Source organism: Protopterus annectens, chromosome 6.part1 (assembly GCF_019279795.1).
Source record: "Protopterus annectens isolate FY-2018-M chromosome 6.part1, PAN1.0, whole genome shotgun sequence".
Lineage (NCBI taxonomy): Eukaryota > Metazoa > Chordata > Ceratodontiformes > Protopteridae > Protopterus > Protopterus annectens.
The window spans coordinates 298,001,490-298,024,488 of NC_056738.1; the positions used below are offsets into that span (position 1 = coordinate 298,001,490).

At 37.0% G+C, this 22,999-nt stretch overlaps 1 protein-coding gene across 6 annotated transcripts in view; it reads left to right on the forward strand.

Annotated features, from left to right (window-relative positions):
* The first annotated feature begins 347 nt into the window (after positions 1–347).
* The window catches only part of VWC2L (von Willebrand factor C domain containing 2 like), an 819,803-nt gene continuing 797,151 nt past the window's right edge, over positions 348–22,999 (forward strand). Inside the window, exons 1-2 of one of the 6 annotated variants that reach the window (XR_006365375.1) lie at positions 348–2,716; positions 3,827–4,613. Coding sequence is in view for 4 of the 6 variants with exons in the window: in XM_044075717.1 (XP_043931652.1) it covers positions 4,221–4,613 (393 nt within the window). In the remaining 2 variants the exon portion in view is untranslated. Of the gene's footprint in view, positions 2,717–3,238; positions 3,342–3,384; positions 3,518–3,826; positions 4,614–22,999 lie in introns of those variants that run through there. The other 5 variants (XR_006365376.1, XM_044075717.1, XM_044075719.1 and 2 more) reach the window with 5 other exon arrangements.

A 22,999-nucleotide genomic window follows, 5' to 3' on the forward strand; every position in this document is an offset into this window, starting at 1 on the left:
AGCAGTACTGTTCATAATTAGTTCTTACCTAGCCTTTATTTGATATACTTGGGTCTTGGCCTACAGTTATTTAACTGGAAAACTGCGGTGGACCACATTGAAGTTATTATTTGAATGCTGGAAGGCAGTATTAGCTGAGATCGGTGTGCTGGGCGACGCAGTGTTGATAGTAGGTAGTCTAAAAGCGGTGATGGGACAGTTCCTAAGCAAATATATAACTGGAAGGTGAATACGAAGTCCAGACATTTCCCATAGTCCCAACAGTCATTCCACTGGAATTTAATTTTCTGTCTTCATCAACTAACTCCCTTAGTTTCATGTCTTATAGATACATACTTTGTTAAACTTGGGTTTCGTGTTAATTTGTCACCTTAGTGCCCTTTCTTATACCCGATTTTAAGCACTGCCACTCACAGAGCATCATTAAGCATGATATTTAAAGATATTATGCACTCCTGTATCATATGTGGCTAAAATGAAAAAAAAAAACTCAAATAGGGATTGAAATCTTTAAATTGTACATGGCGGGATAATCACACAAGTGCTCTTATCTTCCCACAAGTTGTCAACACGAAATTGAATCAGATACGCCACTGAATTCTAGACCCTATCAGTTCAGCTTAACCTATGTTGTAAAATGGATTCAAACCAGCAGAAATGAGTTGAGTAAAATGGCTTTGTTTCACCTTCTTACGTATTTATAATTCATGTGAGTATCTGCAAATCAGTTTTTTTTCTCGTTCTTGGACAAAACACTATGCGCCGGTTACCGCGTGTTTGGGTATTACAGACAATACAACATTATTAAATACTATATTTAAGATAACTGTATTCTCTTTAATGCTGCATTTCAAGGGCGAAAAAAAATCACGAGTATTTTTTGTTCCTTGGTCTAGAAATCTACATATAAAATTAACCCTACTTGCCAGTATCCATGCCTAAATGTTGACATACCATAATGTTACACGTCAACTTTAATGACATCTTAAACAGGAATTACACATGTCTGTCTCAGTTTTCTTCTGAGAGTAATCGCAGTTCCTGGAGATTTGCTTTTCAGTGTATATAATATCAGCATTACACTGAGACACGTGATTAGAAGAAGCTTGTATCAATCTCTAATAATTCAGTAACAATTTTTACACATCCATTCAGATCTACATCATGATACTGAGGTACAGAGCAAGTATGTTTTCTAGAAGAATTGAGGATGACTGGTCGAGCACGTTGTATTTCATCTCTGCTGATTATGACATATCGTTTTACGAAAATGCAAGACAGCGGCACTTTTTCCTTTTTAAACAAACCGTCTAATTATTTCAGAATTAGTTATACGTTTACGTTTTAGCTGACTTATTATTTAACATTTCCTCTGCCCATATCCATTTTCTTAAGTTTGGCAGAGTCTGTTGCTTTTAGTTCCTTAGTTGTAGAAGTCTCTACACAGAGCAAGTCATAGTACCAGCCTCACAAGGACGCCCAATGACGAAGTAGGTGAATTACAGGGTGTCAACAGTGTTGTATCTAGTATCCCCACAGCATCATCAGCAATCAGTTTAAGGCCCTTTCTAAGATATCCGCGTCGTGTTGGAGAGATAAAGTTTGGGAAAAGCCGGTATGCTGCAGTAGAACAAATTCAAAACTGACTGAAGAAAACATTATAGTCGTATGGGAGGGATCGTGAAACCAGTCAAAAGACAACGAGTCTCCTTAATTCATACTACTAGTAGTTATGTGCTAATTGTTCTATATTAACTTCTTGTTTAACGCTATATTTGATTATCTCGTGGGTTGGGAAATACTGCTAAAAAATAATCAGTTCTGTGCTACTAACCCAAACAAGTAACAAAACAGACAGATTTATACTGAGGAAATCCAGACGACGGAGGGTATCCGACCAGAAATATAAGTAACAATTTTATTTTAGAAAAAAGTAATATGTAGAATCAGTAATCAGCCCCAGACGAATATCAGTTAGTCAACTCAGAGAAGACAATATCGCCTCTTCCTACAACAGTCTGCAGCTACTGCTGTCCGTGGTGCTGAAAAGGTTGGGCGTTACAACTGTCCCAGGCAACCTCGCTTGGAAAATTTATACGGATTGTCGAAGGACGCCCTGTACCCAGCAGTTGGTCCCCTCCACTAATGGATGCACGTCTATTTAGTTATCGGCACTCTTCTCCCCCGTAGCAAATTCCCTGTCTGCGCTGCAGATGCAGAATATAGCCTAACTGCTGCTCCTACAGTTCGTTTTCCATCCTAACCAAACAAGCGCCTTCATTTGCCTGGCTTCTTAGACTTCATCAGTGTTTACACCAGTAGTGCTACAGTGCTCCATTCCATTATTTCTCTGGATTTGATCTACAGCTTTTGTGCAAAAGGTCAGGGAAGGCTTTATACGTCTGTACACTTTTTAACAAGCTATAAATGTGAACTGAAGTTGCTAGGAGCCCCTTTCGTATATCTGGATTTCACACTGTATGAAATGCATTTGAAGATACACATGCTTTTGAACAATACCGGGGCTGCCTCGTGTGTAAGTTTGGTTTGTTGTGACAAACTACAAACTACTTGTCTTATGTCTCTAATTGGAAGTAGCAATATTCATTACTGAATATGGTATCATGTAATTAACATGTGGTGCTCTGAATCTCTTTCAAACTGGACTAGTTAAGTTGAAGTCCAATCTGGTGAATACAGATAATAGTGCCATTAGGTGAGTTACTATATGGACAATGCAGTTTATTATACTTTCCATCTTTTTAACTGTATATATGTTTGCTGAATTACTTTGAAGTGCATTTTACCTGTTTAACGTGTGTGTTTGTTGTGTTAGTTAAGCCATGTTAAAGTGATCCGATTAACTTGAATTAATGCGCATTTATACATGAACTTACTAATTCTGCTTATTTTTATTGCCTGCAGTTCCAGCACCGAGTCACTGTCGCGTTGTAATTAGGAGCGGTTGTAGTGTCGCTTCCTTTCTTTTTCTTTAACCAGTCCAGTAAATCAGTGGACGAGATAAACCTCTGCTGCTGGTAGCAGTGCCTGCTTAGATGCAGCTGTGTTCGCTATCAGAATAATTCACCGCACATTAAAGTACACAGAACCAGCAATTAACGTCTACACGTCATGTGACTTTTCAGTAACCAGAACGGCCATTTAAATGCAAATTATTGAGCACGGGTCCGTTGCTTCTTGTAATGGACTTAAACATGTTGTTCAATTTACAGTTTAGTTCCGAAATCTGATAATACTCCAGCTTCACGTGATCCAACTCAAGAAGAGTAGCAAATCAGATATCACTAGCCTGGCTAACATTTCCACTTCATCATATAAAAGTAAATCTATTCTATAGGACCACTTTATGTGATGCAAAGTTCTGCAGTTAAAACTGCAGTACAAGTGTGCTGCAGTGGGGGTGGCAATCATTTTTCTTGATGAGCCACAAGTCCTTTCTGTTTGTTGTCTGCATCCACCAGTAACCATAGAAATACTATGAGAAAAAAGTGACCCGGTGCGTGCAGGTGTGAATGTGTACGTGTACTGGATGATGTGTGTGTGTGTGTGTGTGTGTGTGTGTGTGTGTGTGTGTGTGTGTGTGTGAGAGAGAGAGAGAGATCGAGAGCCGTTTTTGTGAAATGTAGCAAAATCAGTGTGTGTGCATTAGTTATGGGGGACATGTCCCTCACAAGTATTTTCCCCACAAAGTTACCCAAAGCTTGTATTTTTAATACTTCGTCCATTTAATGCATGGGGCACCATAGTTAAACAATTTTAAACGCAAACGACTCTTGCCCCTAACACGTCTGTCTTTTTTCAACAGAAAACTCCAGGCTAAATTCCAGCATCACAAGCAAGCTTTTCAATGCATCAGAATGCATCTGGGTTTGTGAATTCTAGAGTCGTCCACAAACAGCCTTGGAAGGCCTCGTTCCGTTTGGCATTGCTATCGCCAGAACCCACAACACATAGTATAACATCACTCAGCTTGTATATGCCTGTATTTTGAATAAGGGACATTAGAATCCTTTCTTCCCTCTTCTAAGTAAATTGTGTCGCGAGGAAACTGAATTTATTAGGCTGACAAGAGCAGTCTTCACAGAATTGTTGGATTTCTACTGTGTACTTGTTTTTTTGTTACAGCTTCTTACTTTATATGGGGAACATCTGGATGTACTTCAAGATCTGAATTAGAGCTAGAATCGTCTTTACTGAGGATGACCACTCAGTTTTTCAATGTAGCAAGTTTGCTTCTGCTAGCTATAGCAATCGTAGTCACACCTGCAGCGATCAATCATGAAGATTATCCAGCTGACGAAGGGGAGCAAACATCAAGTAATGACAACCTGATCTTTGATGACTACAGAGGAAAGGGGTGTGTGGACGACAGTGGATTTGTGTATAAACTGGGAGAACGTTTCTTCCCTGGGCACTCAAACTGTCCGTGTGTTTGCACTGTGGATGGACCAGTGTGTGACCAACCAGAATGTCCGAAGATCCACCCGAAATGTTCGAAGGTGGAACATAATGGTTGCTGTCCGGAGTGCAAGGAAGTAAAAAACTTCTGTGAATATGGTGGAAAGACTTATAAAATTCTGGAGGAATTTAAGGTACGCTAATACATTTGCACAATTTTCTTAAATTTAACACCTTCCTGCAAGTCAATCAGACCAGGGTAGTCTGTTAAATCAAGGTATGATTTATTTATTTTAGTTATGCTTCTTATATCAGTTCAGGACATTGTGCTCTATTAATCAGTTTCCCACTTCAAGCTTACTGCATACAGTAAGAAATTAGTGGGGGCATACTTAAGTTTCCGTTTTCCCTCAATATCTTATATGGTCGTCTAGTCTTCCTGAGAAACATTTAAAACACGTTCAGATTCCTCCATTCTGTTTATATTCTTTACTTATCTATAGTTGTGTAACAGTCAGGTGAATGTATTTTTTTCCATCAACATAGGGTAAAATGTTGATTAACTACAGGTATTTAAGAAGACAAAAGGAAAGTTTAGGTCTGTTTTGATAATAAACCATTCTGAAAAATATAGTGTCTTATGTGGCCACATTTGCTAAAGGAAGTGGATGCCCTTGCTCATTGTAATCATAATTTTCTTTACATCTATCACCCGATAAAAAGTACAGACACGCATATGCCCATATTAACAGCATAACGAACTGTAAACAAAGACAACCTTATAAAGACAACTTTATAGATTAACAGATTCACAGTCGAAGTGAATCACAGTCGAAGTGAAGTCTTACCTTGCCGTATATTTGAGTACTTTGATAAAAGGTTATACTTACAGTTTTGTGTACTCCTCAACTGGGTATTTCTTAATATGGTCACATGAAAAAAAAAACTGCAGTATTAATTCTGTGTAGTTCTGCATGGAAAAAGGTTAGAACTCTCTCTTTATACAAGGTGTACCTGCAATCAGGCTGAATTATGTTTTTTCCCATTTTTTCACAGCATCTTTTGTTACCTGTGTTTAATATAAAATATTATACATCTGCAAGTTAAATTATTTACATTTGCAAACAAGCTTCTGTAAATTTAGTATAAATATACATTCCACATCTAAAAAAAACTTGAACAATTTTCCCAATCCCTTACCACATCTTCTGTAGCATCTGAACGTGTCCATGGCAGGCTAGACTCAACCTTCTCATTTTCAGAATACTTCCCAAGGCTAATGCCCTATGATAGTTCCCACTGTTCCTCGCCCAAGTCACTGTACTGATCCCTGTCTGCCATCTTCTCTAGTCCTCTTTGAATATACTCATTCTGCTTACATTTTGTAGTGTTTCTTCTAGTTTCTGTATCCATTCTCTTAGCTATTTTTTCCACTATAAATGTCCTCTTTCCTCTCCACCTTCCATCTTTCTATGATTTATCTCTTAAACCAGCCTGGCATCAATATTGTGACAATCATGTCTCCGTTATTTTTCCTCAACCCTCCTCCATGCCCAAGTAAAAATAAATTTGAGGAATTTAGAAATAGCAACAGCCATCTGACCAGTGATATTTCTGAGTTTCATTCAGAAACTAGCAAATTACTTTATCAAAACAGTTTACATGCAACTTTAGTGCTTGATATGCCATGATTTAATTATATGAGTTATCCTCAAACACAACACAATTATATTATTTTGCAAGACAATATATGGCAGTGATGGGATACATAGTATGAACCAGAATGTAAATGAACAATATCACATAACCGGAATGTAAATGAACAATATCACATTTCAACTGTTACATACAAGTTTCTATACATAGACTTTAGCAAGTATGTTTTTGTCTTCTGTTGTTTCCAGAACAACTAAATGTAAACATGCTAATAGCATTTCACATTAGTGATACCCTTTTTGACAGTGTGATTTTTCAAAATCATAAATCTATTTGCAATCTGCTCTCTTCCTATTTGCAGAGATATGCATAAATTCTTATGTTCAGTGGAAATACATTTTAATAGTAGAATCTCAGTGTAACAGCTGTGTTTTATAGTACTTGAATTAGACATGTGAATAAACTTGAAAATATATAATAATTTTGTTACAGAAGATCATATAGTTGGTAAACTTGAACTATTCAGAATGGTATCAAGGTTTCTCATTATCTTCTGTTTCTTACATATTACTAAGAGGTGATCTATCTGATTTATAAGGTAATATATGATTTGTTTTTTTTTGAATGTCTGTGCTTGGAATGCACCATAAAGAAAGCTAGCACCAGATTAAGGAACCTAGTGCTCAAACAGGTATCAGTAAAAGAACAAATGTGATGGATACATTATACATTATTTTCTAAGATTATGGAATAAGCCTCCCCTATAACCCAAAAAAGTCACTCATTAACATCCTTTAAAATAATATTGATACATATATAGAGCAAAGAAAATGCCAGGTAGAGTTTACAGCAATCAAGCTTCCTAAAGGCTAGTAAGTAGTAAGCTGTTCAATTGAACCTATGAACCTAACTAAAAGTCATGGAAAGGGATAAATTAGCTGAAACAAACGGTTGTCATTAGCTTTTGTAACCTAGTTCAACTTGCATGTTATATGTATAATTCTGATGTATATTTTTATGTCATGTACAGTTTTTTTTTTAAGTTCACAGAACTCAGTGGCTATTCTAGCAATGTACAGTGACTGCAAAATTAACAATGAGGTTGTATTACAATAGAATTATTATTGTGCTAGGCTACGAAAATACAATACACCCATTTGTCAAAGGAACCACTACCATAATAATGTTATTCCTTAATAATATCAGCTTGCTTCAATCTGCAAATAAGATGCAATATTATTATTATTACTAGATATAAGTCATTCTATAATGCTACTAAGTCTCTTGGGGACTATATGTTCTTACACATTATTTCATGTTCCTCAATTCTGAACCTGCCTAATTAGCTAAACTACATTTTTTGTGTGCAAGCTCCTTATTGATAAAAAGGAAATCATTCAGTGTCCCCATGGTCAAGACAATCTGAGTCCTGACTATGACCCAGGCAACCAATATTCAGTTAGAGGACCCAGTCCATGGGTATTCAGCGGAGGAACATAAGAAATGAATGGCATTTTTGCCAACTCACATATCCTGAAAAAAACGGTTTATTGCTTAGGCTTATAGGTCCTCAGTTGAGATCAGGGGATCTACCTCAATAAAGTGTACATAATAAATATAGTAAGTAGGGCATTAGAAACATCTTCTCTGCAACAAACAATAGAGCACTGTATGAGACTGCCATCCTCTCACATTCCATCTCAATAAAGTGAAGTGTACATAATAAATATAGTAAGTAGGGCATTAGAAACATCTTCTCTGCACCAAACAATAGAGCACTGTATGAGACTGCCATCCTCTTGCATTCCATCTGATACTCACATAAGGATTTCCTTCCTTGAAAGGCCCTGATACCAATACAGGTAGAGAGAATCAGAGGTGAATACTGTGGATGAGTTCTGTTACCTGGCTGATAGTAGATGGCAATGGATGGGGGAAAAAAGATGAGTCAAGTAGTTTTTATCACCTTTCATTACCTATGTTACAATTTGTTTGCTATAATTGTTATTTGTTAGAAATATTACTGTCTATTCCAGCTCATCTTTATGTCGGCTTTGGTGGTGCAGTGGTTAGCACTGTAGCCTCACATCAAGAGGTTCACCAGTTCAGTTCTCAGCTGGAGCCCCTTCTCTGTGGAGTCTGCATGTCCTCCCTGTGGTCGAGTGAGTTTTAAAGACATGTGGGTAGGTGCATGTGTGTGCCTTCTGTGAAGGTTGGGCACCAGGCTGGCACCGCATCATCGGAAAAACACCACTGCCTATCAATCTGTGGACTGGTGATCTGCTGTGATGACCTCTAACCAGAAAAAGCCAAAAGACATCTCATCTGAATAGCATATTCAGACCTGAAGAAGCCACTGTAACCTGTGCCAGCATCAGAGTCCTGCATGCCCTGCACTTACCTAGCTAAAGATAATGCACTGTTTTCCTAATTTGTGAGGTTACATATCTGAGTTTAATATATATATATATATATATACATACATATATATATATATATATATATATATATATATATATATATATATATAAATATATATATGACAAGCTCACCTGTACCCCTGTATCACTGCTCATTATATATACTAACTCCAAGATCACAGTACAACAGGAAAATGATAAATTCCCAGATCCCTCTTGTACTGCTGCTTTGTACCAAAAGCAAACAAAAAAAAACAAACAGTATGTGCAATCAGCTGTACTGGCTTTTCTTCCCTGCAAAATGTTGCCATCTAGGGAACATATATATATATATATATATATATATATATATATATATATATACATATATATATATATAAATTGAGTTAATGGTAAGTATTTCTATGTGCTCTAATGCCAAAACTTTCAGATATAACAAAAGTTTTGGTATTTTGGTAAAGAATGCGTGTGTATATGTGTGTGTGTGTGTGTGTGTGTGTGTGTGTGTGTGTGTGTGTGTGTGTGTGTGTGTGTGTGTGTGTGCATGCATGCATGCCACAAGTGTTTGTGGGTTAGTGTTAGAGTAAGGGTTAAGTAAGGGGACAGAGTTACTGTTTTTTCTGTCTGTTATGAATGGGAAGTGCATTCCAGTGTCTAGTGTAATGGTACTGTTAGGAAAGGGCTTTCTTATAAGGTAATGTGTGGCTCTGGGGTTTCAGGCATAGCGAGGGATAAGTTTAGGGTTGACATACATGAGTAACTTGGGGTGGGGGGTGAGGTCCACCTGCCCATCCTTATTCATGTGTGCTGACCCTAACCCTGCCCTTAACTACATCGCTATACATTAAGTTATGGAAAACCCTTTCTGTATCAGCACCACTACACTAAACATTTGCATACACTTCCCATACATAACAGACACACTTAACAGTAAAGCTATTTCCTTACCTGACCTTCTCTAAATAATAGCACTATTCAGACAAAATATGTTTGGTCTTAATGTTTTTATTTTTTTATGTTTGTTTTAATTTACTTATTGGAAAAGGAGAGCATAAGCTGTCCTTTTTCAAGAGATGGAGCATCAACATTTTTTGTGTTTGAAAAGATAAATGATTATGTATAGAAGATAAAGTAGTGATTGTCAATATTTCTGCATGTCAGCATACTTAAATAAATGTGTATGAATTATCTATCTATTTAACTATAGCTACATATGTGGGTGTATGTGTGTGTGTGTCTGTGTGTCTGTGATGCATGTATGTATAAAAATATCAGTATAATGGTTCCCTACTCTGTGCTGTACAAGTATAAACACTTGTCAATGACTCAGGTGAAATTAAATTAATTAGCGGTTCAAGTGATTGAAGAGCCTGGCAAGAGAGAATGGAGTGAGCAGCTAATTTTGGATGGAAGTAGAATGGTGGTTCCACTCAGCCGATTGTTCCCAGGCAAGTTTTCCTAGTGGCCAGAAGACCAGAGGACATGGATCTAACTATTCCAAGCTGTTGATGGTAGCTCTTAAGGGGTTTTGTGTGTGTGTGTGTGTGTGTGTGTGTGTGTGTGTGTGTGTGTGTGTGTGCGTGTGTGTGTGTATGTGAGTGTGTGTGCACACATGTATGTGTGCATGTATGTGTGTGTATGTCTGTGTGTGTGCATGTGTGTGTGTGTGTGTGTGTTTGTGTGTGTGTGTGTCTGTGTGCGCGTGTGTGGGTGTGTGTGTGTGTGCATGCATATGCAATCACACATGTGCTGTAGCAAGCACATGGTAAGAATGCTAAGGACTGCATATGTTAACAACTATCTGGCTGCTGTCTATGACTCACTGTTGTTCCGTAGCATAAACTTATGTTTCTGACTGCAAAGACTATCCCCAAGTTGAAATCTTGCATAATAAGCTATGTCTTCCACAGGCCTCATACCGTTTAATGTATTGAATCTGAAATGGAGGGTAAAGTGTCTCTCTCACACACACACACACACACACACACACACACACACACACACACACACACACACACACACACACAAGTGTCAATAGTCCACGTAGTCATGCTAAAATCACATATGTAAAGAAACCTTCTGGTAGTTTAAATCAGTGTCTTAAGGCTACAAGCTGCTTGAACTTCATCTGTGATCTTGGGTTTGATTCTCTCAGTTTCCCTATGCAAACTGTATGACTATGAGGCAGTCACAACCATATAATATTCCTGTATGACCCAAAAACAGGTGCACTTGCCAGTTTGACTTACTCCGTTAACAAATAAACAGCATTTAAAAATAATAATAGTTTTTAACTACATGATGGGTTATTTAAGATAAGAGTAAAGAATACTTTGACCTGTCTCATGTCTTAGTCATAGGTTTTGTTCTACTAGTTTTTTTAATTTTCTTAATGTTTTCCATCCAGGCTTCAGTATTTACTCTGTGCTACACCTGTCCTGATGGTTTGCATACCTGTGTAATCTTATCCTACTACACATAATGCTACTTTTTATTGCCCTTAAATTGTTACTCTTGCCAGTATTGACTTATTTGTATACTGTTTCCTTCATGACTTCTACTACTTAAGCATCTTAACCGCATGATATGTCACCTGATTTCACAGCTAACAGTGACAGAGTAGAATGATGTGAATATTTTGGAGGTCATTGTGACATACGGAATATTCCAGTAAATGTGTATGACATATCTAGCATTGATAGATGCAGGAAGGGAGAAACAAGTGCTTTTATATGCATTTTGGATAGGATTCAAAGAATAAATGCCCTGCAGTAAAAGTAGGAAGTCAAATGCACAGTCTGAGAAATCTTCCAGAATGCGATTGGAAGATGCAGTTTCCCCAGACGGCAAACAATGAGTAAAACTGAGAGGGCAATGAAGCCGAGAAGCATAATAATATGGATCAAGAACCAGTACACCAAGCTGGGAATGGGGCAAGAAGTTTTACATATACCAGCAGAATTTGGGAAGAGCTGTATGTGGATGCATGCCAGTGTGCATTTTGCAAACCCATTCCATTTATACAGAGTAAACAACCTTATTCTGCACATTGAGAACATACTACAGAGAACAACATAATCAGAAACATGACAAAGTACACAGCTATGGAAATAGAAACCCTATTTAGGAGGTAGCAAGGCAACCGGGAATGTACAATGAATAAAGATGTGTTGGTACTATCACAGATACCTGTAACATTGAACATTCAAATGCAAACACAAAGTGCAGTGTGATGTATTACAGTTATAGTAACTGCAAATATGGTTACCATTGTGTACAGGCAGCTTTCATGTTGCACTCTCTGTTAATATTAGCAAATACCCTCTGTCAATATTAGCAAAACTTAGTACAGGTGCTTTCGTGTATCCATCAGCATACTCTACAAATGTATCAATCAGCAATTGACAGCTGTGACATAACATGTTTAGTCTAAAAGTTTATAATGTATTACATAAGAATAAGAAAAGTAACAAAATCTATGCCATGAATCCTTTTGTTCAGCCAATCAGCATGTGGGGCTCATGGTGACTAACAACTCTTCCTGAATGAGATCCGTCCACTGAAAAAATAAAAACAAACCCATGAAACAATTCCATATCTGAATGCTGCAGTATGTGAAACTTCTGTAGCAATCTGAGGTTTGCAAGGCTGAGTTTGAACACTGCAGTAGCAAACATCTTGCACAACCAATAATGTGCAGAAAAACAAACATGCCACAGTACAACTATTCTTGTCTAATTCTCAATGCAGCACTAACAGCCACAGCTCCACTATATCTATACATACAAGTACGCAGATCATGAGTTTTGGGGTGTTATAGAACAATGCTTCCATATATCACAGGCTCAGAGTCCAAGAACCTTAACTGACAGGTTGCTGATTGATCATAGCACATAACCATAATTCTCTCAATCTAGCTCAGATTTAACAATGATATAAAATGAAAATTAAACAAATAAGTACATATTCAAGGACACCTAACATTATAACATGCCCTGTAACCAAGACGTGTGTGTGTGTGTGTGTGTGTGTGTGTGTGTGTGTGTGTGTGTGTGTGTGCGTGCGTGTGTGTGTGCGTGCATGTGTTTTGGCTTTTGGGAATAATATTCATTAAGAGGGATTATCCTTAACCACGCAAACTGTGACAGATAAAATATATTTAAAATACTAAACATATGCCAAATGCCAAGGCCATAAGGCAACAATTAACTTTGAGGAGTGAGTTGTGCAATATTTACACACTTGTGTTTTCATTAGATAATGAGGATAAAGCTGTCATGGCTTGACTTCATCACTTAAAGTTAAATACTGCACAACCCACAACATAAAGTTACTTATTGATTAAATATTCCATATTCAGATTGGTTTATAGTCTTCTATTTTCTGAATCCTGGATAAACTATATGAGTATGTGCTGAGCACAGGAACATAGATACATGCTGTTAGTAATACTAGAGTATATGTTATCATCAATTTGCAAAGTACAAGGATTTGCATTGGTATGTGCTACTCAGAAGAACTTTATTTGTACCAGCACTTCAGAAATACTGAGATCAAAGAACTTCATTAGCTATTAATTTACCTACATAGCCTAAAAATGCAGTGGTAACCAGCTTACATTTACACTGAATAGCCTTTCATACATGTGTTTTTAAACAGCTGCAGCAGTCTTGTCACCTTTTCTGTAGGTTCCTTACTTGTGTGTGTTGTGTGACACCTGTGGAAATAGTCATAGCTTACCAGCCTGAACATTTTTGCTTGGTGTTGCCATGTGGTGGTGTCTGATGCATAGTGTGAACAGACCATGTGCTCCACAACACAGCCTGTACTGGTGTTAATATGACAGCTCCAGTACTGCATCTACTCTGCTGCTTTGCGTAACACAGCCACAGGCATACTGTCATGATACGTAGACCTAAACAAAATGTAATTACTCTTCCTGTACTGGACTTAGTGTTTGGGAGAATGTACATGATTGCCAGTCTACTGGTCCCTGCTATTAGTATCATCCTCAGCTGAAGGTGTTTTAGGTGCAATTGTCTAGTGCTGGGTCAGTTGTCTGGGCAGACCCTGAGCAGTCTGAGCTGTCTGATTACTGACAATCATATCCCAAACTTAGAACCACACCAGAGAAGGAACACAATTGAAAATTGAACCTGTCACGATGTTAAAATCAGCCAGACCTGACCATTTGTGGCAAAACTTGACAAAAACTTTGCCATTAAAGTTGAATTTTGGCATAAGTGGTCTGGTTCTGCTGGTTCTAACATCATGATAGGTTCTATTTCTATTACTGACAATCATGCTGTGCCACATGGCATACACAAAAGAGGTCTTGCTAACCTCATCACTTCCATACTGTAATGACCATCAAACGTTGTCAAGCCATTTGAGCCACATGTGGAAAAACTCAAATATCTAGTTATTAACTGCATTGATCTAACCATGGCACTGATGCTCTGCTAGTGAATATGGGGGGCCACATTCATGTCATCAGCCATGGCTAAACAGCAATCCTGTATCATCTGCAATATTTATAATTTTGGAGGCAGTAGTACACATTATTGCACATATAATGCAATATTTGTTAATAAATACTATGGTGCCTATGCTTGCCAGTAAGATTTCCTTCTAGATAATCATCCTGCAGTCCTGTAGTAAGAGGCAATAAAGGTCAGGTGCGCAATATGTTGGCACTGTGCACACTGATGGCATAGCGCATGAACACTGTCATTATGAGAACATCTGCACTGCACTGCATTGTACAACACTTAGCAGTGAAATGAATGGCAACCATTCCTGTTGTTATAGATATTATTACGTGGTCCAACCACTTTACTGATTGCAATATTTGTGCAGCCAATGGCAACCATTCCTGTTGTTATAGATATTATTAAGTGGTCCAACCACTTTACTGATTGCAATATTTGTGCAGCCAATGGCAACCATTCCTGTTGTTATAGATATTATTAAGTGGTCCAACCACTTTACTGATTGCAATATTTGTGCAGCCAATGGCAACCATTCCTGTTGTTATAGATATTATTAAGTGGTCCAGCCACTTTACTGATTGCAATATTTGTGCAGCCAATGGCATCCATGACTAAAGAAAGAAGTGTAATGTCACATAAGCTATGAGTGATGATGGTTCTGTCCTCTGGAGTCCTGGGGGACCACATATGTTACTCAGATGCTGAGGTAATACATCAAAAAACTATTCTAGCATCCGCAGTGCTGGTGAGTTACAGACCCCCAGTGTTTTCTCTTGATGAATGCAGGAAAGTCCCTGAAGGCAGAATAACTGGGGCAATACATACCCTAACGTCCCAATGTACCATTGAGTCATGCATCCCACATTGCCATATCTGGTTAACCGATATCAGAGATGGTCCTCAGTAATATATGATTCGGTCAGAAGCAATGATATGTTAGTCTGTTAGACCCCTGCATATAAGTCAAGGATAATGTTGCAGATATTGCTGTTGAGCTCCTCTGGGTGGGATTGCTTCTGCACTGCTTGGAATAAATGCGGTTGCATTAACTGACTCAGCCCTGTTGTGAGTCCTATCATTTCTGCTACATAGATCTTTTTTGTGTGCTTTTTTGTATGCCCTGTTACATTCTTTACTTACTGATTTGATGCAAACAAAATAAATCCTAGTTGCTTCTGAACTGTAACACCTGTCTGTTTACTCATTTGCATATATCTGCATGCTATTTGAATGTACAGCCTACCATGCAAAACATATGAAGCTTGTCTTTAAATAGCTAACACCCAGCAAATGCTCCTAATCTAACAAATATGTCTTGCATGCTGCTTGTTTTGTTTCTATATCAACATCACACTGTTATGTCAGTTGTGAAGGCAGACTCCAGCCAGATCTAATTAGAATATTAGCATTTCAAGTGCAGGATCTTTATAGAACTGCTGATATTAAAAATATTTTGTGATAATGAGGCTGAACTGACTTTACATCCACAGTGAAATGAAATGAAATAAAGATAAGGGAGTAAATAAGAGACCTAAATATGGAACTCCACGTCCTTTGGTATCGAGACCATATGTAATTTTCATGACTGGGTCCACCTGCAGTGTTTTCTTCAGCTAGTTATTTCCCCAAATTACTTCCAATTGAACTTTCAACTTGAATAAGAGTGGGCATCTGTAATTCAAATGGATCTTATTGTACAGAACAAGACACTAGCCTGTTATTTTTTGTGAGAAAAGACATTCTGGCATTATGTTCTCTATTAGGACAGTCCTGCTGTCACTTATTCAGTTAGCAACACATATTTCCCTGTCAGAGACTTTCTGTCCTGTCCAGCTCCTTCTATCAATTGCTCATAGGACAGCTTTTTAGTTGAATGCCATCCTTGCTACAAATACCCTCCAGATTATCTCTAAAGATGCATGTTTGAACTTCTGCTGAAAAAAATTATCCCCCCACTTCTTTAGAAGGTTGTGGCCCCTCAGGTATAGGAGATAAGTATTTAATAGAGCTGAGATTCTTATTTATAGTTCTGAGATTCTTATTTTTGACCAGATATCTAGTAAATAGTTCGCAAGAATCTGCAGGTAATGTGCTTGATGTGGAAATTATGCAGCAAAGTCAGTATATTGGTGATCAGAGTTCAACATATCTACTGCTTAACCCTCAACATTACACTAGAAAAGTACATATTGTTTAATACAGATGCATGGCAAATAAACTGCATGGCAAAAGGTGACATTGTTATATGCATGTACTTCTGAGGACATGGTAATACTCACAACAAAACCATTAAATGAAAATGCCAAACATTCTTAACTTAATCTCCTCATGAAGCTTTAAAGTAACAGTCTGAGCACAACAGGCATGCCAAGCATCAGAACTAACAATTAACTCATCTAATTCTTTTTTTAGTTCAAAAAATAGCAGCTATTTTGATTCACGTAGGCTAAAGATATGCCTTTTTGGCAATACCACTAACTCCACAGTTATGCGACAGAACATTTACAAATTAAGCTGCCTGCGGATAATAGTAATGCCATGCGATGTGAGAATGCCCCTAACAGGTCATTCCATTTTCTATAGTTTGTGGTAGGGCTCTGAGCAAAAGAAATGTTAACTTATCTCAAAATCAACAAAAAAGGGCACTTTTTAACTGGTTGATTCAAGAATGCCATTGGCAAGAAGCTGCCCATTTTATGGTTATCCAACAGATAGAGAATATCATTCAAATGACTATACTGTTTTGCTGATTTCTTAAATATAAGACCAGTGCTATGACAAGTGTTTACTGAGTTCTAATTTTGTTGTATAGCTACTGGATAAATGCTTGCTTAATGTGAACAGCTGTGTTTTGTAGCCAGACTATGCTCTACCACACCTTAATAAGTACAGATAAGATTACATATTTTGAAATTCCAGCAGATTAATAGATCGAGGCTACAATTATGAGTCAGCCAACAGCTTATTGTATCACAATATGCTATAAATCTCTCTGTTGGGGACAAAGTAATGTAATTAAGTATAGCAAATACACAGATAAATACAACAAATCTTGTTGCATTATAGCTATTTTGTTGTGACAGCAGGCATAGGAAGCCATATAGTAGCTAGGGGAGAGAATACTTTTCAGTATTACAAGTTCTGCTTCAGGTGTGAGATCTCATTTTAACATCAGAGATAGGTTAGTCTGCTTCACCACTTTGGTCTTCTCTAACTTACTGGTGCCGTAGCTAGATGAGAGGATAAGTTCAAAGCACTTTTCCAAATTATGGGAAATATTGGCTAGTGGAACCAATCAACCAATGGAATAAGGTAAGCTGAACAGGCCTACATGTAACTTTTTGCTGAGTACCACTGGCCATTATGTCATGTTTAGCAAAGTTTGTAGAAATTATTTCCACTTTTAAACAAGGTCCAGAGGTCACACAGATTTACTCACAGTGAGTTAGAAATGCCTACCAATTTAGGGATTGAGAACAAGAGGCCTAGGCCAACCACATACAGGGTGTGCTTCAGGCCTGATAATTCTTGGCAGAGATTTTTTATTTTGTAATCACAGTCTAGCAGTGGTGCCAATGGCTGAGTTCCATTCTAACTTGGCATTATCAGAGAGTAACAGCAGCCTTGATTTTGGAAGCACGGTTTGAAAAGAAGTTACTGACCTACTTCATGGTGCCTTCTCCAGAATTTATTGATGTTAGTAGTCAAAAGAACAGGCCAAGGCTAGGTAAGTCAAATCTTCACTTTGTATCTATGAAGTACCCAGTCTATGCAATTGTTATTTACATTTCAAAATATTCTATTTGAAACTGGAAGCAGAGTAGAGAAGGGGTTATGGTCATTCAAAAAACTATGCTGCTTACCTGGTAAAATTCCAAATCTGTTCGTTCACTTAGTGGATTGTTGACATACATTTTCTCAGATGTTTTCTATGAATCAATGGAAAATATTGAGCTTAATGTCACTCTGAGAGTTTAAGGGGATACCAGAGTGCTTAGCTGTATAATGCAAAATTTTCTTCCTTCATTTGGGTTTATAACCTGAATAATACAAATTTAGGATGTGGAGTTGAAGGGTTCGATAATAAGCCTGACACACACTTTCAGGAAAGAAGGAAGGATATTGGCAATGTGATCCGTCAGCATTTCTCTCTGCCATCTCCAACAGCAGCTTTAAGGTATTTCTGAAAGTTGTTGCTTTACAGTGGAAATTAGATTAAACTTACTGTTGTCATCAGCACAAGTACCCAAGTAAGAGGCAGTGATACTGTTTAGTGTAGTAATATGCTATTAAGTCTGATCCTGGTGCCTAGGAAATGCTCACTGAGTGTCTCAGCAATTTCCAGAATGCCTGAGTAGGGGATTTCTGCCAGAGTGCAGACCAAGCTGGGATTTAAAGAAGAGATTTAAAGCTGTGAGCTGTAAAAGAATTAATTCCTGTGATACATGGTTTGATTCCCTTAGCCTTCATTTCCCTTCTGTGTGACCTTGATCAAGTCACTTAACCAGACAGAGTTTTGGAGAAATTTTAAGTCTGGGTTAGTGTCAGTAATGGTCTCCAAGACTGCATGCCTGGTAACTACCCATGTATGAACTATGGACTTTTGTGACTTTTTAATATATCTAGTAGGATTTTTCAGCTTCTTCAGATTTTGTGGACTGACAGAAAACATCGGCATTTTGAAAATATAATTGACCTTCTACAGTTTGACTTCAAAATGACAAATGCAACAACATTTGAGAAATCATTCTAAAACTTTAGATAGCTTGGTCTTCTCTTTTGTCCATGTCTTGATTTTGATGTAGACTAGACAATCTAGCTTTGAAGATGTGTGGTTTGTAGGTATTGATTGGTTAAGAATAATCACCCAGCTTCACAAGCTTAGTGCAAAGTGTCTTAAAAGGACTGTGTGTTGTGAAAAATGCAGGCACTTCTGCCAGAGAGATTTACTGCCTAACTCTCTGAATGCACGACATGCAAGCTATTTTTCCACATACTTGTATAACACAATTAACTTGTTTTGAGAACTCACATTAAGTATTGTTACGCTAATGTTATGTGATAAAATTATACATACCATACATGTAATATAGTTATTATCAACTCAGCAGTGTACTTTATTTCCTGTCATCAAACAGGAAAATTACTTGCAAGAAAAAATGGCTGAAGGTATTTATGGTGCTGCTTGAAAGAATAGTGTGCTCCCACTAATATGTGTAGTTTGGGGCCAGCTACATATCACTTGGAAGCCAGACTGTACATTCCAGCTGAATGGGTGTCTATTGCTTAATTTTGTGTATAAATGTACATATTAGAGAAGCAGAATGTATGTCCATAGCGACAATCCAGGACATAACAGAGGGTCTTTTAGGCATAGACGAGAATAACATAGATGGGTAGTTTTCTTGTAGGAGGGAATAAATTGGTACTAATAACTACATCCAGTAACGCATGCTGTTTACACAAGTAGAAGACAGCCAAGTCTGAGATCTGACACTGCCAGAGAAAACAGAAACAATACTCTGTTTTATCTTTTCTTCTGCATGATAAGAATGTAAGCAGTGTCTCCTAATGCATCTCACAGTCATGTTCGGGACAATTCAGTGCCAACCAATACTGCCATGAGTGACACTTAAGTTCAAGTGGCTGGGAAGCATGGATAACAGCTGACCATTATACTCCAACCTAAAATCACAAAAGAGTTCAAACGTATACGGGGATCCTCTTCCTTGGCCCCATCTAACATGTTATTAAGTAAAGGGGGTGTGTAGTCTGAAGTCATAAATGAGTGTCATTCTTCAGACTTAGTTGAACAGTCACCCAATCTGGCATACAAGGAGTAATACAAGAGCATTAAGTACTTGTAAGTGTTTTCTTGCAAACAATGCAGTAGTACAACCAAGGTGCAGGTCAAGTCTATCCTGTATAGAGCAAGCAGAGTAACTACTGAGCAAAACATTCTGAAATGAAAATTGCACCTGGATTAGATCTTTGGGTTATATTTCAAAACATGTCCATTTTGGTATCTGTGCTACAAAATTTATGCCCTGCTATACAAAAGCTGGAAATATTTATTTATTATTTATTATGCTTTTTTTTGTACAATACTATGAGCTGACATAATGTTAAATATCTTGTGTTTTTTATAACTAGAGTTTTGTTTAACACAGCTTAATAACTATAAGAGCAGTAATCTAATAATCAAGAAATGAGTCCAGATTTTCCTTTCTTCCATATCCAGGGGTCAGCATGTTTTTCTTGAGTATGAACTTTAATGCTTTTTATTGATTTCCTTGCATTTTATCTTTATAATTTTGCCTAGCTTCTGCATATGTATTACTGAATGGCGGTCTCAAAAGAAAAACATTGTATACTTTGCAGCAAGAAAATAATTTTAACACTTGACATACACCATCATTTTTGCAATAAAACATAAGTATTTTGAAGAAAAGTAAAAAGGCTGAGGAAAGCTTGGAGCTTTGCGTGAAGCAGGAAAAATGAATTAGTATTATGGAGGGCATGGATTCGAAGGCAGGAAGAAACAATCTTGACAAAATAAGTTATTGGCCTCAAGATTAAACCTTAAATGTGGTGTTAGTGTAAATCCAGAAAAATGGTAACAAGTGTTGGGACCAGCTACACTGTGGTTCTACAGAAATAAGCGCTGGATTTATTTAAGTCTGATGATTGTTAAAGGAAATCACGCAAACACCTGTGTTCATAGTTAGATAAATTATTGTAACATAAAAAGCTTCTATACACCATGGAGGGATGATGTGTTTGCAAATATAAATGTACAATCTGAAAGAAAACTAGCAATGCAATTCAGAACAATGGACATTTCAGAAAGTGAACTAAACGCATCTTTTAGTGACTGTTGTCAAGCTGTTTATGAGACAAAAAAATGTATCAGATGAACATAGATCACACAATGGAGATTGTCAGGTATTGGGACAAATGTCTATTTGTGAGAAATTAATGAATAATAAGCCACTGCATCATGTTGTGATTTATGCACACGTGGTAGTGGGAGACAGAGCAAAACATCTGAAGAGATGAAGGTTGCTGTGGAGAAATGGGAACATCAGAGGTATAGGAGACTTGTTTAACTACAACTTTAGGAAAATAAAATGAACATATCATAGGGTATTAAAATATATAGGGAAATGAAGTATAGAGGTACGTACACAGGAAAGAAGAAAATATACATATGTAAGTAAAAATAAAAAAGCTGAGTTTAGTTATTTGTATTAGAATTGTGGGAGGCACTGGAAGGCAGCAAGACGATGTTTTGTGAGTCATGTGACACTGGGGCAGTAATAGTTGAGGATGATGAGATTAGCTAAATAGATTTACAGTACAAGAGGCTAAATTAGATCAAATCAGATAGGAAAGAGAGGGATTACAGAATGATTAGACCACCATGAGATTGTTTTGTAGTAAATAATCAGAGTAAAGAATCAACATACAAAGAACATTATAAAAATGTGTATGTAAGCTGACATAAAGAGGTGAGAAAATCTGAAATGCAAAATAATTATAAAAGGATATGCAGATAGGTTATAAATGAGTGTGGTTGCAATCCCTGCAATGAGTATGTGTTTGACAATGTAAATATGCTGACAAAATGGAAAGTGTGAGGTCAGTTTAGATCTAGGGAAGTGTCTGAGCATGTGTTAAGATATTTTTTGAGACCAGTGCCAAACAGTGCATGACATTAAAATAACACTGTATGTCCACAAAATATGAACTAGGATATGTGAGATGTAGGTTTCATTACATCTAATAAATAATACAAATCAGTATTGGTCAAGCATCATTATAATGAATGGGGAGAAGGAAATATTAAGTGTTGAGGTAAAAAAATATGTATTCATTGAGGGGATATTTCCCATTTGATATAAAAATGTAGTAAAGCAAGATGTGAACAGTAAGGGGAGTAGAGTCACTTAGGAAAACTGCAAATTATATTGTCGAAAATGTCGAGAAGAGGGATAGATAAGGGTTGGATGCCCATTATTGTCTGATGATATAAATTGGAATGATTCTAGTAGTGATAATGGTAAAAATCAAGGAGACATGAGTAAAGGTAACACTGTTAGTGACAATAAACATTGTAATATATACTGAAGAAGTATAGGATACCGAAAGAGGGATGAGTCAAGATGGAAATTACATTGAATTAGTATCCAGCTGTGATATGGAATTGAACGTGGAAAGGAATATGTAATAATAAATGGAGAACACATTTTTAATGTTGGAATATGACAACTGGGAAGATGAAAGGCTGAAAAAAGAATTTGAAATAGCGGAAATAGCTGTAGATGTCAGAATATGGCACAAAAACTAAAGAGAAAAGGATTATAAGTAGTTAATGTTAACAGTATAGTAGTAAATTTAAGCAGTATAAAATGGCATAAGGAGAAAAGATAGAGTTTGATTAATTATGTCTTTTGGGAATTAATCTCATGGATAAAGAGAAAAAAAAATTGCATTTTTGCAGTTTATTGGGTGAATAGATTGAGTGGAGTTTGGAGATACTTGTACCAGAATCCCAATACTAGTGAAAAATAATGATGGTGGTAGTAATGGGAGTGGCATTTGGGGCCAACAGGAAGAATGTGATTTGTGATATGACAGTTAGAACAAAGTATGTGAGACTGAAACAATAAGTGCACATATTACAGTGTCAGAAAGGACAAAGCTGTTTGAAAAGATTAAAAAAGAATGTCATGGTGAACATAGGTATAGTAGATATGGGACACTTTACTTATAATTTAAAGAATAAAGACAACACACAATATAAACATTTGTAGAGAAGTAATGAGATAATCTTTACATATGCAAGAGGAATTTTGAAAATAGAACCTGAATACATTTTTATATCAGAAGATTTGGCAGAGATGCAAGGGGATAAAAAGCAACATATTTTATGGATTCTTTGGTTATGTGCACCATGGTAGGGGAGACTGAATAAGTTATTTAACAAGATTAGAGTACTGATTGATTCAC